Raw genomic sequence first — 16,722 nt, 5'->3', positions numbered from 1 at the left:
TTATTGGGAGAGCCTATATGCCCTCATGGCACCACTCCACTGGTAGACGTCGGATCCAACTTCTTGCTGCTGCAGTAACCTCTTCAACATCGATTTACTGCTTCACGTGGATTGCATTCTTCACTGGACCAAACAGACGGTCAATCGTGGCTCTTTATGGTCCTCTGTTAGGCGGTGCGGAATCTAGTGGGCTCACTGGTCTGAGTACCCCAGACGGTGGACAAGTGTTTCAGCACTACCAACAGAGTCGTCCAGTAATACAGCGAAGTCTTTGATTGTGATCTGTCGATGACGTCAAGTGAGAGTGTCCTCACGTTCCAGTACTGCTGGAGTCACAGCTGTGTGCGGCCTGCCGGCACCCAGGAAATCGGACAGGTTTGTGCGACGTTTTCGAGATGAAGACAAACGCCTTGCCCAAAGACTCAGCGTGCTTTTTTTTTCACTTCCACGTCTCCGTTGACATTCTGGTAGTGCCTACGAATATCTGCGGAGCTCAGCTTTTCCCCCAAAAGAAAGTGAATGACAGCTCTTTGCTTGAAACGCACCTCAGTTACCGACGCCACCTAACTGTTCAGGAAACTATTGGGGCTGCAGCGGGAATATTCCGCGATGTCCCATGCCAAATTCCGCATCTTTTCAGTCGAAAGTAGCCGAGAAAAGAATGTGTTGCGTTACTAAATGGACAATCCCCGTAAATCAAGCTGAAACAGACACATTTGGCTGCCTGCCTCTGGTGGGCGCACCCTGAAGTCGACCCACAGCGTCTTAATGCTCGGTGCAGCAGAGGCGGTCGTGCCAGACGGCCATGTATGTAGCTTAAGCCGTCGGCCCACGGACCGTGCATCCGAACGTTGAGCGTTGAGCATGCCGAGTTTCTGACGTCATAGCGTGGTATAGCACGTTCGGGAATCTTTCCGAACGTGCGGAGCAATATCTGTCATGTCAGATATTCTGAGCGTGCGTCTGAGCGTTGATAAATGAGATGGCACAACGCCACCTGCGTCACACGAATGCCGTCTCCCTTCAGTACAGAGTTGTGAGGCGCCATATTGGCATTCATTTCAAGCCTATATGTATTTATGCTGTTTCTGATGGTTCAATGGTTCAAATGGCTCTGAGCACTATGGGACTTAACATCTTAGGTCATCAGTCCCCTAGAACTTAGAACTACTTAAACCTAACTAACCTACGGACATCACACACATCCATGCCCGAGGCAGGATTCGAACCTGCGACCGTAGCAGCCCCGCGGTTCCGGACTGCAGCGCTAGAACCGCACGGCCACCACGGCCGGCTGCTGTTTCTGAGCACCATCAAATTGAGAATCACTGGAAAACCCGTTGTTAATTGTGTGACACGTTCCAATGAAATAATGAGAAACATCATATTCGTGGCAAAAGAATTATTGTAGCTTGCGTATTATGAGAGTAGGATATTTGAAGGCAATGACACACTGAAGATCCACTTAAAACGCATTGTTCTTGGTAGAATTTGTTATAATTAAATTTCAATCAGTAACAGATCTACGATTAAGGTTTTCAGCAAGGCATAGGATAACATGATCAGATTCACAGGGTGTGGTGTTAGTTTAGCGTAATGAATAGCTTAACTGTCCCCTAGTGAGTAGTTGGGTGGGGCGGCGGTTCGCGATTTGACACTTCCAAATTTTTTTCCTAACATTCGCGTTTTTATTATGTTCTGATACTTTATTATTACTTTAATATAAGTATATACAACAACAGTTGATGTTAAGTAAATATAAGTTCACCTTTTTTTGAGGGGTGAGTTTGTTCGATTGTCTTAATCTACAGGACAGCTTGCGCTACTTGTATAAAGATATATTGCTCCTTTTTCTTTTACGCTTCGTAATTCACATGTTGCCAAGATTCTGCTACTGGGTAGGAACAGTAATCAAGAAAGACTGACCTTGGGGTTTTACTAAAATGTGGCAATGATGAAATAATGTTTATCTTATGCCGAGAGGTATTCCAAATTTGTACCGCACTGTTTGTAATGAAACTTTTGTAAGTCTGTGTCCTTATTGATTGGAGATGGTACTTTCCTTTTCGTGGATGATGGAGCAAATGTGCGTTTTGATAGAGGTAACGTGGGAATTTTACGCGCGCCCGTTGAGTAAACAGTGTGATTTACGAACTAGAAACATCCCTAAACTGCCGCTGGAGTGCGTTGCGATCGCGTATACCACGTTGGGTCCAATGTACCGAATGCACAAGTCGCAGCGTTCAGCAGCACGTTGAACTTGGCACGCTCGACGTTAACGTTCGACAGCACGGTCCGTGTGCTGACGGCTATAGGCAGGGCTCTGACGATCTGCGGTGGTCGTCAGTTGATGACAGCGCTGGCTGGAGAGGCAGCCGCTGCTACAGCCGACGCCGAATGCTGGTCTCTCACCTCGCTCACAGAATTCCACGGACAGCCCGGTTGCGTCGAGCGTCGGACCCCAAGGAACCTGCTCCTGCCATATCATGGAGCTCTAGCTTTCACAAGAAGGAGTGGTTTCGCTCTCTCACAGCGGCGTCCGGCACAGCCGTCTAAAGCAATACTGTGCTGTTGCGTAGATGCGGGAGTCTTGTCACACATTTAAGAAACGCCAAGGACGGCGGTTATTACTAAATTAACCGACTTCCGGCTATAGCGGTTTTTTCATTTCCATTTTAAACTAACTGTTAAAACCGTTCCAGATAACCGGTTTGTGAAATAACCGCGTTTCGGTTTTTTATTTCTATTATTTCCAGTAATCAACGTAGACATCTAATCGTTATTTAAGTATTCAAAGACTCTCTTAGTCTTCTACATTACACGTTTCAAGATGTTTGGAATCAAAATATCAAATAAAATACTTAAATAAAACAAAACTTAGTCGTTCGACCATTCGATCTTTTCTCGAAAAGTAATGTATCGTTCAATAACACTAAAAATCACTAGTATTCTCCCTATTGTATCAAATCTTTTGGAAAATCTGCTTGAAAATAATATGATAATCGAGGATCATACAACTGTATTGGCCTTACGAATTGTCAGTGCTTAAGAATGAAAAATGTGGATGGGCTACTCTTATTTTTCGTATTGAGTTGTTCGTTTCGAAAAGGATAAAAGCAGATAAAGGCACATTATATAGATTAACGTGCAGATCAGCTACTTCCTGATTTCATTATAAACTGTAAATGAGCTGTGAAACTTTTAATCTATCGCCGTTGCCAGAATTTACTTTCTCTTTTATTTTTTCACAGAAATAACGGATACTTAATAAGCTGTAGTGTGAAGTTTGTGGATTTCTTTATCTTTAATTATTTCTAATATTTTTGCGAATTTTATTTATTGCGTTTCTAACCAGGTTTAGATAAGTCTTGGACTCTGAACATGCATAGCGCATTGTCTAATAGGCCACTTGACGTGGCATATTATTATTGTCTCTCCAGTGCTGTACCGATCCTCATATCATGAGTTTGTTACTCGTTCCTGTCCGCATTGTTAATCAAATAGCATAGATCAATAAATATTGCATCTTTTAAAGAGAAGGTTTATTTAAAAGCCAAAAATTTTTACACTGTGCTATGGCAAATTGATATACCGGTTTTTACCCGTCATTAACAAACAATAAAGAAAACCTGTTGTAATAGAGTCCAACCAGTACTGAAAAACGCCGGTTATTCAGAAATGAAATACCGGTATCGCTTTTAAGTGTCGGTTTTCCCACCCCTACGCCAGAGGCGATAAGGTGGTGAGGAGCGTCATTTGCTGCGTACCTTCGGGGGACGGTAAGCTATCGCCGTACCTTCAAATTCCTCTGCGTCGTGGCATTCCATCCGCACTGTAACTATGATAAATGTGTTCGTGTCTGGCCTGAGGGCTATATTGTATTTTTTTTTTTTTAATTCCATATTACGGGCTTCTCTATCTTTATAAAGTGTTTTCAAAGAAAGAGTGGTAAATAGGACAAGAAGGCGAAGAAATTGTTACTTACTTTTACTTGTAAGGGCTTCTCCACCCTTCAGAAGTTACCCTGCATCCCATTCGCAAGGTTTCAGAATCGTGACAGTCTTTCCTCATCTTTCAGTTACTCCATTTCACCATGTTAATCTCGGCCATCCGATTGCTTTCGGCCATCGTCCTTCCTCCATTCACCGTACATGGCCACTCTATTGAAGTGCTGTATTCCCAGTTCTTAGCACGACTTGTTCTTCCATAACCATTTTTTTCTACGATTTCATTTATTCTCCGCTCTGTCCTGTATGTCCTGGCTGCTTTCCTTATTCCATCCTTACCTACCTCATGTCTGCTTCTCTGCCGCTCCCGAGAGTCCATCTTTCTGCACTGGTCGGTAGTAGTTTCTACTGCTCTTTATAGAATCATCTTTTTTATTTCTTTTGATATTGCCCTGCTCCACAGAACTCAATTTAGCATTTTAATTGCACCTCTTGTCTGTGGATCCTGCGTTCCACATATACTTCACGATTTCCCGAGGAGTGGATAATCGATCATAAGAATTTCAACTGGTTTACAGGTATAGTAGTTCCTTGCTGCAGTGCTATATCCATCTCCTCTCACTAAAAATATTCTATTTTGTTCATATCTATTCTGAGCGTGCCTCGTTGAGATGCCTCCATTGTGTATTTCATCACATACAGGATGATTCAAGAAGATATGCAAATATTGTGATATGTCATTCTTCAAGTAAAACTAAAGGTCGGCAAATGTTTAGTTTCGGAGTTACGGATAATAAACAATTTTTCCTGATATTTAGCAACTTCGCTAATATGAAGCCATTTCAAAATTGTACGAGGTAAAAGTAAGGCACGATTCCCATTATTTTGTTGTTATTTATCTGGTGAATCTAATAAAAAATGTCGCAAACGTGTATCTGCAGTAGTTTTTCAGAACATCTTGAGAAGAAAAGGAGTAAGTTCGTAAAATTTTTAATTTATTACCTATGTGACCCAATTTGCTTTTTTTAAAATTCCAGATAATTGCACTAAGTTTTTAGCAGACGTTGTAGAGAATTTAATTTAGGAAAAAGATGGTAAAAACGTTAACTGAAACTGTGTGAAGCTGTCAGATAAACTGCTCTTTAACATCATAGCACATGTGAATTCGTGTTATACCGGAAAAAAAGCTCAGTGTTAAGGAACTTGTACAGTGTAAATACAATTTCGCAATACATTTGCAACAAATGTTCAAAAATGTCTCCACCGAGTTCGTGGCATTTAGCTGCACATGTATGAACATATTTTGTTGCTCGATTTAGTTTCACATGGTTGTTCTTAATATCGTCTATTGCATTCTTTATTCGAGGAAGTAATGCTTCACGTGTATTGGCTTTGTCATCATAAACTATGTCTTTCCCCCATCTCCATACACAAAAACCCATTGGTGTTATATCTGGCGACCTGGGTGGCCACAAACATGTAGCACAACGACAAATCCATTTCTAGGGAAAACTTTCAGTTAAAAGTGTAGCAACGGAGTTGGTGAAATGTGAAGGCGCGCCGTCATGTTGAAAATACATTTGCAATCGTGTAGCAAGTGGAACATCTTCGAGCAAGCGGGGCATTTCTTCTTGAAGGAATTGTACGTCTCGCCAGTCATACGTCCTGGGAATACGAATGGTCCAATAAAGTGTGTGCTGATTATACCACGCCACACATTTATGCTAAATCGCTGCTGGAAAAGGCGTTGCACTGTTACATGTGGGTTACTTCAGTCCATACGTGCTCGTTATGTACATTGTTTTTAACATATCGAGTAAACTGTGCCTCATCAGTAAATATAACATATTTGTGTAACTACCCATTAATATTTAGCAAGTTGCACAGCTACAAGCGAAGGGCAGAATCTCCCGGATGTAAATGACGTACTTTTTGTTTATGGTAAGGATACAGATTATTGTACTTCAGTGTACACCATACCTTATATTATAAAATGCCTAACCGTTGAGAGATAAGTCGTGTACCGGCTACGTTGAACAGCATCCATAATATCCTCATAATCGTCTTCACGTATTGAGCGCTCGTATTGATTATGAACACTAGATAGAGAACTTGTCTCCCATAAAATTCGGAATACTCCACTAATGGTTAGTGCATTCGGAATCCTCCGAGTTGGATAACGTACGCGATATACGTTAACTCCAGACGTAGCATTACCATCAAATTTACCATAAATAAACACCATATCGGCGTATTCCTCTGTCGTCAGTGTGAAAGTCATCCCTATTTCATAAATAATCTACAAAACTACAACTACTATGAGATTTCATTTAAATACACTGTTGGTATTATGTTCTTTTACTAAACAATAAAAAAAACCAACCCATTTCAAGGTTAGGAAACAACTGAAGCAACTCACTAACCGTCGCCAACAATGACATAAACGTTTCTACATTCTTAATGGAAAGTAAACAAATTTACTTGTATCATAATCTTTGCTTCTCTGGATGTTCTTGAAAACTACTTCAGATGCACGTCGGGGAAATTTTTTATTAGGTTCACCAGACCAATAACAACAAAATCAATGGAAATGATGCTTTACTTTAACCTCGTACAGTGTTGCGATGGCTTCATATAGGCGAAGTTGCTAAATTTCGGGCCAAATCCTTTATTAGCCGTAACTCCGTAACAAAAAAGTTGCGTACCTTTGTTTATATGAAATTTTTTCTTTAGTTTTACTTGTAGAATAACGTTTTAAAATATTTGCACATTTTCTTGAATCACCCTGTGTTTAACATCCTCTCTACTTTGTGCTGTCAGTAACTGATCATCGGAAAATAATAACGACTAGATAATAGCATGACGGAAAGGAAATCCGCTATCTCCTAATGACTGATTCCGCCCTCCATACTGCAACCTTGTCTAAGTCCTTTCAATGTTTAGTAAGCCTCTCTCAACTTTCACCATGTTTTAACTACTGCATGCCACTGGTGGCACATCTTTCGAATCAGGGATATCTGTTGTGCTTCTGCGACTTTGTACTCCATCACCTCCTACAGTCCGCTGGTGCGTACAGAATCATACGCTTATTCTAAATCCACAAATATTAGGTGTATTTCTGACCCTTAGAACATGCATTCTCACTTATCTGTCTAAGGTTAAAAATACGATCCATACAAGATTGTGCAACTGTAAAACCGCCTTTCCCTATCACATCTTTCCTTGAGTCTCTTTCTCCACACTAAATAGCCTGCTGATAGGAGCCATAACACTAATTCCCGTATAATTATTTCGGTGCTTCTATTTCCCTCTTCTGTAGGTAGCAGATATGTATGATACACAGCTCTCTCTCTATATTTCGTCTCCCTCCATAATCTTACTGAACAATTTACATAAAAGTTTCGCCAGTTGAGGGGGGAGAGGGGGGACATATTTCTACAATCCCATGTGAGCTCCTTCCGGTCCACTTGCCTTTCCATTTCTTGCTTTTCTCAGCATCTCTCTTAAATCTTCCTCTAGTATAGATTCTATATTACTTAATGTACTGCTTTTGTTGTAGACGTCTATCAGGTGGTCCCTTCGTTTTTCTTCTAGAATCTCTTCAAAGTACTTTTTCCACAGTCCAGTAGATATAGGCAGTATAGTGAGTGCGGGACTGTTGACCAGTTTCTTCTTCCTTATCGTCCTCCATTCCACTGCCGATCCCCTGTATCCAAGCGAATGCTCTCTCTCATTTCTCTTCCTTAGACTTTAACGTTAATATCTCAGCACCCTTTTCATATGCCTTGTACCTATTCGAGTCCTCTTTACTCCCAGAGTTTAACCATATATAGTATAATTTCTTCTTTTTATCAGCCACCTCCACCATCTCTATTCAGTTGTTAATTGACTGTTTGTGGCGGTTTTTGTGTGTCGTCAACATCGACAAGTGCAATGAATATCGATGATACGATACTCTATGGTATTCTGCGGTTTGAGTTCACTCTGTTTTTTTTTTAGCAATTTTTGCATTGATTTGATTTTCTAAATGATACTGACAATATTATACACATGTATAGTGCATTATTCAAACTACAACTTCTCCCGGATAATTATTTTGTTCAAATTGCACAAGAATCCACCTGACGTAGTGTAATAATGTTGACTGTAAGCTGTGTTCATATCACTAAAATTACAGATCGTACATCAGAGCTTTTATAATTTTTTCTTCTTCGATGGATTTAATTATTCTTAGCAAATTGATCATGAAAGAGAACCACAGAATACCACCCGCACACAACACTGACGTATGCTACCAGAAATATTTTTCTCCGTGATTCGTGCGTAGTTTAATTTTGGCCACATACATCAGCAATGAAATCTTGTTCAACAATAAATACCATCAGCACTGTTCTTAGAAAATGCAGTCCCATTAGATTAATTTTTTCTTTTATAAAGAGAGTTCAGTACCACTGGTGCCCATTTATTTCTTACACATCGGAATATTGAAAGTTTGCAGTTTCAAGTAATTTAAATTTTCCGCTGTGATAAAAGTTAAGATGGCGGCCAACGATAGACAGAGGATTTCTTTTTTAATTAAGATTTTCCTTTTCCCAATAAATCATTTAAATCATTTAGATTAATACCACCAATAAAAAAAATTATAAAATTTGTTTTTCAAATTCGTTTAACACAAACCCATGCTATTTTCAACTAGAAGTACAGACGAAGTTGCTATATAATCACAACTAACAATGGCTGCGCTTCTTGCAGCTATGGTAAAACAATTAATACAAAATTATAATTAAAACAGGAAGGGAATTTTCAATAATTAATCATAAATAGTTTTAACGTATTTGGCTCTATTTGTTTTTATGAGCAAATGAACATAAAAGTACAATTATTTTACATTAAATGTTTTTCATTTAACAGACCTCAAATCGATTCGCGTCTTGCGATGTACATCAGAAGAAGACGACAAAAGAAAAGAATGACATAGTTTAACAAAGAATGTGAAACAAATATTGTCTCTGTTTTACATAATTATCAGCTTTTTAAGAAATAATTACGTAATTGAATGAATATTATCCACAAGTTCATATTCCACTCGTAATAAAAAAGTATATATATCGTGGATGTTATATGTTGCAGTAAACTGTCAGTCCTCCTTCACTGCATCCAAAACTATACTTAATCTTTGTTGATACAAACCTTTCACACTTTTTCCTTGTAGCAGATGTTTCCTACATTTTGGTTGCTCAGTAGTTCTAGTTGCAAAATCCTCGTCTTTCTCCTCTCGTTTCATCTTTCCTTTTATCGGAATAGCAGTTTTGGAAGGAGCTATACAGTAATAGGAGCAACACTGTGTTCTTCTTTCTACTCTTAAATTAATTACTCGCTGCCTCTGCACTATTACTTGTCTGTAATTGATTTTAGGTTGTTTGGCGGATTGGTCCAGGTGTGCTGAGTGTTTCATTTTAGAAATTATAACTACAGTATTAATCTCTAGGGAGTCAAGGGGACCATGGGTCCCCTGTGACTTTTCTGAATACAAATAAACAATATTCTAAGCTGAATTTCGTGGGCTATAACTGTACTGGACACAACTGATTTTATATCTCTAGCTTCGTGTGTGTATGTTTATAATTCTGAACATTTCGCTTCCTGGTAGGAATGAGTTACTAAAACTATCTCAGACTGTATAACTTTTTCTGAGTAAACATTTACTAAATTACTTGGAAAGTTTAAGACTGTACGTTAAATAACCTGTCCTGTGAAACAATGTATTGTGCAGTACGTGGACAGTTCTAAAATGAGCGACGTCACAATACGTGTCTTATAGTTCCAGCACACAAAACTATCAGAATAAAATTGCTTTGTAAAAGTACAAAACTAATTTTCAAAGAATAAATTAACCAAAAATGTTCCTAAAAATTGCCCTGTGATTTTTCGTAAGCATCTAACCAAACAACATTCTAAAGGCTAGATAATAAACACGCAAATGTAACACTGCAGTATAAGAATGGGACCGATTGCCGAGAAACGAAATTTAAACTTAAATTTACCTAATGTGTACCTGATATTAATTTTTAATGCAACGCCTGACTATGAAAGATCTTATAGACATGACTGTGATATAAAACTCTCTGTAACAAATTTTCATATGTTAACTGTGACAATGGAAACTCGATTCGGCTCGAAAGTAATGAACACGAAAATACAGCGCAGCAGCAAACCAGGTAAAATGGAAAGAAAGCTTGCGCAGTACAGTGCAAGGAAATTCCAGTATTCTCTGCAGATTTAGCTTTAGCTTTAGTCACTGATTCCGCAAAGACCAATGCACCGACAAACACAATTAAAAAAATTAAACTCGCGAAGAAACGCTAGAGGAAATTGCACTTACTGAATAATTTGAAGAGACTAGCATTCAAAAACTGTATTAAAGCTGTGACATCTTCCTTAACAGTTACAACTATCTTTAAAAAACGTATTTATTATTACAAACATGATTCTGCATTATGTTAATTATAGAAATGTGAAGGACTGAGAAATCGGTAACTTCTGAGTGCAGATTTTGTCAACAGATAACTTTTGCTACTCATGTCTGAGCAGTGAATCTAGCTAACCCGAAACAGTAAATAAAAATTGCACTATAAAACTTACCGTTTTCCAACGTATCCTAAATTTCACACAGGCAAGCAATGCAGCAACAACATTACCAGCAAATCTTCGCACTTCTCAAATTAATCTCTGCCGAATCATATTTCGCTAATTAAACATCTTGTGTACCTTTATCACTACGTTTGGCAAACTATTTCCAGGCCTCTGAGTAGTGTGACCAACATGTAACTCACTCACTTGTCACCGAATACAGTAACTACAATGAAATGCTACCGGCAACCAAAGATCATAGTGCTTCCACTCAGAAATTCTTGGTGTTTTTTACTACAGTTTTAAAAAGTGTAGAAACTACAAATATGAAGTATGACACATGGAGTTAAAATGTAGAGCTCACATTACGTTTCTTAAATATCAAAAGTAAACTAGCAATTGATATCCTCTTACCGAAATTCTCACAAAATATCCCGAAGATACTTCCGAAGCTTCGTTGCTGGAGTTTGGGTGCAACATGTAGGTTCTGGCTGATTGAAGGTTTATTCCATGTCTCCTTGACTTGGTTTTTCAGGTTAACAGTTTTCGGCGGTTTTTCGAACTGGAGAGGGGCAGGAATAATTAATAAAGCTTTAACTACAGAAATTTTTAGTACATAATTTGATCAAAGGTACCAGGAATACCTACACGACTGGCCATTAAAATTGCTACACCAAGAAGAAATGCAGATGATAAACGGGTATTCATCGGACAAATATATTATACTAGAACTGATATGTGATTACATTTTCACGCAATTTGGTTGTATAAATCCTGAGAAATCAGTACCCAGAGCAACCACCTCTGGCCGTAATAACGGTCTTGATAAGCCTTGGCATTGAGTCAAACAGAGCTTGGATGGCGTGTACAGGTACAGCTGCCCATGCAGCTTCAACACGATACCACAGTTCATCAAGAGTAGTGACTGACGTATTGTGACGAACCAGCTGCTCGGCCACAATTGACCAGACTTTTTCAGTTGGTGAGAGATCTGGAGAATGTGCTGGCCAGGGCAGCAGTCGAACATTTTCTGTATCCAGAAAGGCCCGTACAGGACCTGCAACGTGCGGTCGTGCATATCCTGCTGAAATGTAGGGTTTCGCAGGAATCGAATGATGGGTAGAGCCACGGGTCGTAACACATCTGAAATGTAATGTCCACTGTTCAAAGTGCCGTCAATGCGAACAAGAGCTGGCCGAGACGTGTAACCAATGGCACCCCATACCATCACGCTGGGTGATACGCCAGTATGGCGATGACGAATACACGCTTCCAATGTGCGTTCACAGCGATGTCACCAAACACGGATGCGACCATCATGATGCTGTAAACAGAACCTGGATTCATCCGAAAAACTGACGTTTTGCCATTCGTGCACCCAGGTTCGTCGTTGAGTACACCATCGCAGGCGCTCCTGTCTGTGATGCAGCGTCAAGGGTAACCGCAGCCATGGTATCCGAGCTGATACTCCATGCCACTGCAAACGTCGTCGAATTGTTCGTGCAGATGGTCGTTGCCTTGCAAACGTCCCCCCACCTGTTGTCTCAGGGATCGAGACGTGGCTGCACGATCCATTACAGCCATGCGGATAAGATGCCTGTCAATTCGACTGCTAGTGATACGAGGCCGTTGGGATCCAGCACGGCGTTCCGTATTACCCTCCTGAACCCACCGATTCCATATTCTGCTAACAGTCATTGGATCTCGACCAACGCGAGCAGCAATGTCGCGATACGATAAACTGCAATCGCGATAGGCTACAATCCGACCTTTATGAAAGTCGGAAACGTGATGGTACGCATTTCTCCTCCTTACACGAGGCATCACAGCAACGTTTCACCAGGCAACGCCGGTCAACTGCTGTTTGTGTATGAGAAATTGGTTGGAAACTTTCCTCATGTCAGCACGTTGTAAGTGTCGCCACCGGCGACAGCCTTGTGTGAACGCTCTGAAAAGCTAATCATTTACATATCACAGCCTCTTCTTCCTGTCGGTTAAATTTCGCGTCTGTAGAACGTCATCTTCGTGGTGTAGCAATTTTAATGGCCAGTAGTGCATTAGAGAATTTTCATATTAAGCGTGGTATATGAATGTTTGTGGGAGATTGAAAGCACATCTTCTCCATCACCCTTTGTCAGATGAGGATGATGATGATGATGTTTGGTTTGTGGGGCGCTCAACTGCGCGCTTATCAGCGCCTGTACGAATTCCGAAGCTTTGCTCAGCCCAATCCTTTGTCAGAGGAAGTAGTGATGTTGAAGCTGTGGTCTGGAATGAAGTGGAACTTCTGAAACATTCCAGTGGTGTTCCTTTGGCTTCAGGTCGCGACAGTGTGCGGGCCAATCTATTTCAGGAATGGTATTTTCCACCTCGTCCGCACTTTAGTATTATAAGTATAGACGACGGCTGTCATTTGCCAAATTCAAACATTATCATCCGATGCACACATGACATAGCGTGATACATCACTTCAAATAATTCGTATCCAGCCATCCAAATGCCACTAGCGTCGCTCTTTAAACCACGTCAAGCGTCGCTCAGCATTGGCTGGAGAAATGAGGGGCTTGTGAGGAGCTGCTCGTACATTACACAGCATCCCCTTCATCTCCCTAAGCACACTCTGCTACCAGGACTGCCGATATCGCTTTGGTACTAACAAGTGTCTCATACTACTGATTACACGGTATAATTTGCAACGATTCTGTGCAATGCTAAACGATCCCTGCCCATCTGGATATGTGGTCAGGAACCTGGTTTAGCTGTGTGTATTCTTACGCGTTTCCAACTCATAACAGATTGCCAGCATTCGACTTGGGGAGCATTATAAATATAAAGTCGTATATAATGGATCTGCTATTCGGGTGACATTGACTACTCTTCGTTCGAAGCCACTGAGCTGTCCTGGCTGAACCATTCTACTGTTATTGCTTCTCCACTTACTACAGAATATGTCACAGAGTGATGTATTTCGGGCAAGTGAGAGACAGCGTATCTTTGACATGTTGCATTGTATTTTCTGTGACTATGAAACAAAGTGTTGTTAGACTGCCAATCGCTGCCCTACTGTGATTCACGATATAAGAATTTGGTGCCGAAACCCGGAACACCACCTTGATCAGTATTGAAGCCGTGGTGAACACCAGGCCCATCACACCAGGAGATGTTTGCGATGCACTCACACGTTCCCCATTTCTGACGGGAGAAAAACTTACGACTATTCCGACGGGACCAGAGTCTTCAGTGAACACGAATTTAACAAAGGAATCCGACTGAGACAACAAGTCTGTGACAGTTTTTGGATCCGTTGGATTAAAGAGTACTGTTGGAGCTCTGGAACTACCAGGAAGTTAAACGCCCATCGGGACGAGTCATCCCCTTTCGCCCTGGCGACATCGTGCTAATCCAAGAGGACCTTCGTCCGCGACATATGTGTAAGAAGGCCAGCATAGAAAAGGTACTACCAGTAGGAGACGGCAGGGTAAGGATGATAATACTCCGGATATCAGAAGGTCACATCATTAGTCTTCCTGTGCAGCTGGCCGTACCTTTGAGGGTCGACCAGGGTGGGGGCGATGTGAGAGAGTGGTGTACTTCGGGCAAGTGAGAGACTGTTTATTTACTCTTAGGACAGTGTATCTTTGACATGTTGTATTGTATGTTCTGTGACTATGAAATCAAGTGTTGTTAGACTGCCAATCGCTGCCCTACTGTGATTCACGATAGAATACTCCCGGTCTCCTTTCAAACCTTGACACCCGCCCGTCGCGACTACTAATTGTCAATTCCGAATTAGGTGGGGTAGTTCGTATACTTTTGCTCACTATCAGCAGAGGGGTGCTTTTCGGAGTCCATCTGGAGAAAAAACAAGGCGCCTAGAAGTTTAGAGGGAGCGCTTTGCCCCTTCATAGAACCAGACAGCGGGGGTGTAGCGTTAGCTAGTTCGCGTAGACCGCAGACTGGGTCGGACAGCAGACTGAAGGCGGCCTGTTGTTGCAGCGCAGGTTCCAGGTGGAGCAGCACGTGCAGCACCGCGAGAAGCAGCGCCGCTACGGCATCACCGACCTGGTGCGCACGCCCAACATGCGCCGCAAGACGCTCATCATCACCTTCATCTGGTGAGTCCGCCGCTCTGTTCCTCTCCACAGAGACTGCTGCGTATCACTGGACATCAGCACGCACCAGTATACCAACAGTACAATAAACGAAGGGAAACAAACAGAACATTCCAAATGGGGTAGTTGAGACATATTTTGTACGCCTTCAGTAAGCAAATAGGCTGATATGGGGGTTTTATAATGGGGTGAATACAATAAAAAAATTTGTTTTATCATTAGTTAAACAGTGATCTGCTTATTCGTACCTAAATTGTTTATATTAAGTTTTACCTGCCACTACACTAACTAGCGACTTCATGTGTAGCACAAATCATTGTGCTACTAACAGCAACTATGTAGAACAATGCAAACGTGGTACTAGGATATAAGGTAAATTCTCTGGGCATACTGAGGAAAAGGAGGTTAAAAATGCACAAGCAGAGACCATTTTTTTCTCTCCGGCCTGATCGAAGTTGTCTGTCTTTCTGGCGAAAGATTCACACCTCCGATATACAGGGTGAATCACCTAAAACTTGCACCGCATACATTGCTGAAATGGAAAGTACTGTTGATGTGCGGTTATCACAGAATGGATTGGTAGTCATGGGCTCGTATTATTACCCAATCAACAATTGTAATAATACTTATGAAGAGTACTTTTTCAAAACACACTCTTTTTAAAAGGAACGATGACTACTGATACTAATGAACTAAAGGTAGGGTAAATTAGAATGCCAGTGTTGTTTATTGCAGGATTCCAGTGAGACTCATTTAGAAGATACCGTATTTTGAAAAGTTCTCACACGGACATTTGTACAATACCTTTATTAACACACACTAAAGAACACCACAAGTGCATACAGTAGTTATGTGGACTCTCTTTAGTAACGAGACGATCGATTATCACAGGTGGTGTTCAAACTGACAACGGTAGCGGCAATACACGCTCCCAGTCTGGTATGAAATGACGGCTGCACACGTGCTAGCATTTCAACAAAGATACCCGAGAAGACTGCAGTAATACGTCGTTGCATATCATCGAGTGTAGCTGGTATGTCGTTTTAGACAGCCTGTTTCAGCTTTCCCCACAGAAAGTCTGCACATTCGAAATCCGGTGAACGGGTCGGCCAAAGTACAGGTCCCCTGTGTCCTATCCATCGATTTGGAAACAACTCCTGAAAGTATGCTACAGTACCTCGTGCGGGCTGAACATGTTGTTACCACTGGTTCCTCCTAGTCTGCAGCGGAACGTCTTATAGCACGCTTGGAAGATGGTCCGTTAGACGGCTGCTCTGGTTGTGCTCGTTCAGTGTATCTTCTATGAAAAACCGGCCTATTAGCTGATTGATGGCTCACTGTCTCACACCACACGTTTACACTTTAAGGACATGAAGTTCCACCTGAGGAAGCCAACGCAGATCGTCAAAGGATCAATAGTTTATGTTTCAGTGGTTTATCTGCCCATAATTGGTAAATGTGGCTTCATCACTAAACAAGATGCGCGGGATGTAATAAGTATGGAACCTCTGTCATTGTAGAATGCGTAGGACATCCATCTGACTCATTCGACTTCCTCGTGCGGTTGCGCGGGAGCTAAAGTGCGGAACAACTGCAACCACAGCAAGAACATTAATTATCCCCTATCTGCCATTGCTTGTTTCCAACTGTTACGTTGCCTAGATGTTATACATCCACTTTCACGTAAGTGGTTGAAGAGACTGATAAATAACTTATGAGATGTTTGACGCCTATTGGGGTATCTTGGCGCATACACGGTACAGCATCCAACTGCATTCTTCCTGCACTGTACAAACACCCTGAGAATGTCAGCTTTTTCTGCATTGGTCAATCACATCATTAACTCACGTCCCATTTCGCAGACTGCCACACACTAACTGGCTAGCAAGTCGCAGAGCACTCAAGCAACACACAAGCACGCCGTAAGAAAACATAACAGCAACGTACGTAGCGACTACGCAGTTTGAATGCCACAAACAAGTGTCCGTATGGAAGGTTTCCAAAATACACTCTTGGAAATGGAAAAAAGAACA

The 16,722-nt window shown here is 41.3% G+C and overlaps 1 protein-coding gene across 1 annotated transcript in view; it reads left to right on the top strand.

Moving 5' to 3' along the window:
- The window catches only part of LOC126252441 (beta-alanine transporter), a 512,871-nt gene that overhangs the window by 399,337 nt on the left and 96,812 nt on the right, over positions 1-16,722 (top strand). The window contains exon 7 of the mRNA XM_049953334.1: positions 14,574-14,692. Within this exon, the coding sequence (XP_049809291.1) occupies positions 14,574-14,692 (119 nt within the window). The remainder of the gene's footprint in view (positions 1-14,573; positions 14,693-16,722) is intronic.

Source organism: Schistocerca nitens, chromosome 4 (assembly GCF_023898315.1).
Source record: "Schistocerca nitens isolate TAMUIC-IGC-003100 chromosome 4, iqSchNite1.1, whole genome shotgun sequence".
Lineage (NCBI taxonomy): Eukaryota > Metazoa > Arthropoda > Insecta > Orthoptera > Acrididae > Schistocerca > Schistocerca nitens.
Note: the sequence above shows the minus strand (reverse complement) of the source record. Positions and strands in the feature narration are given on the sequence as shown.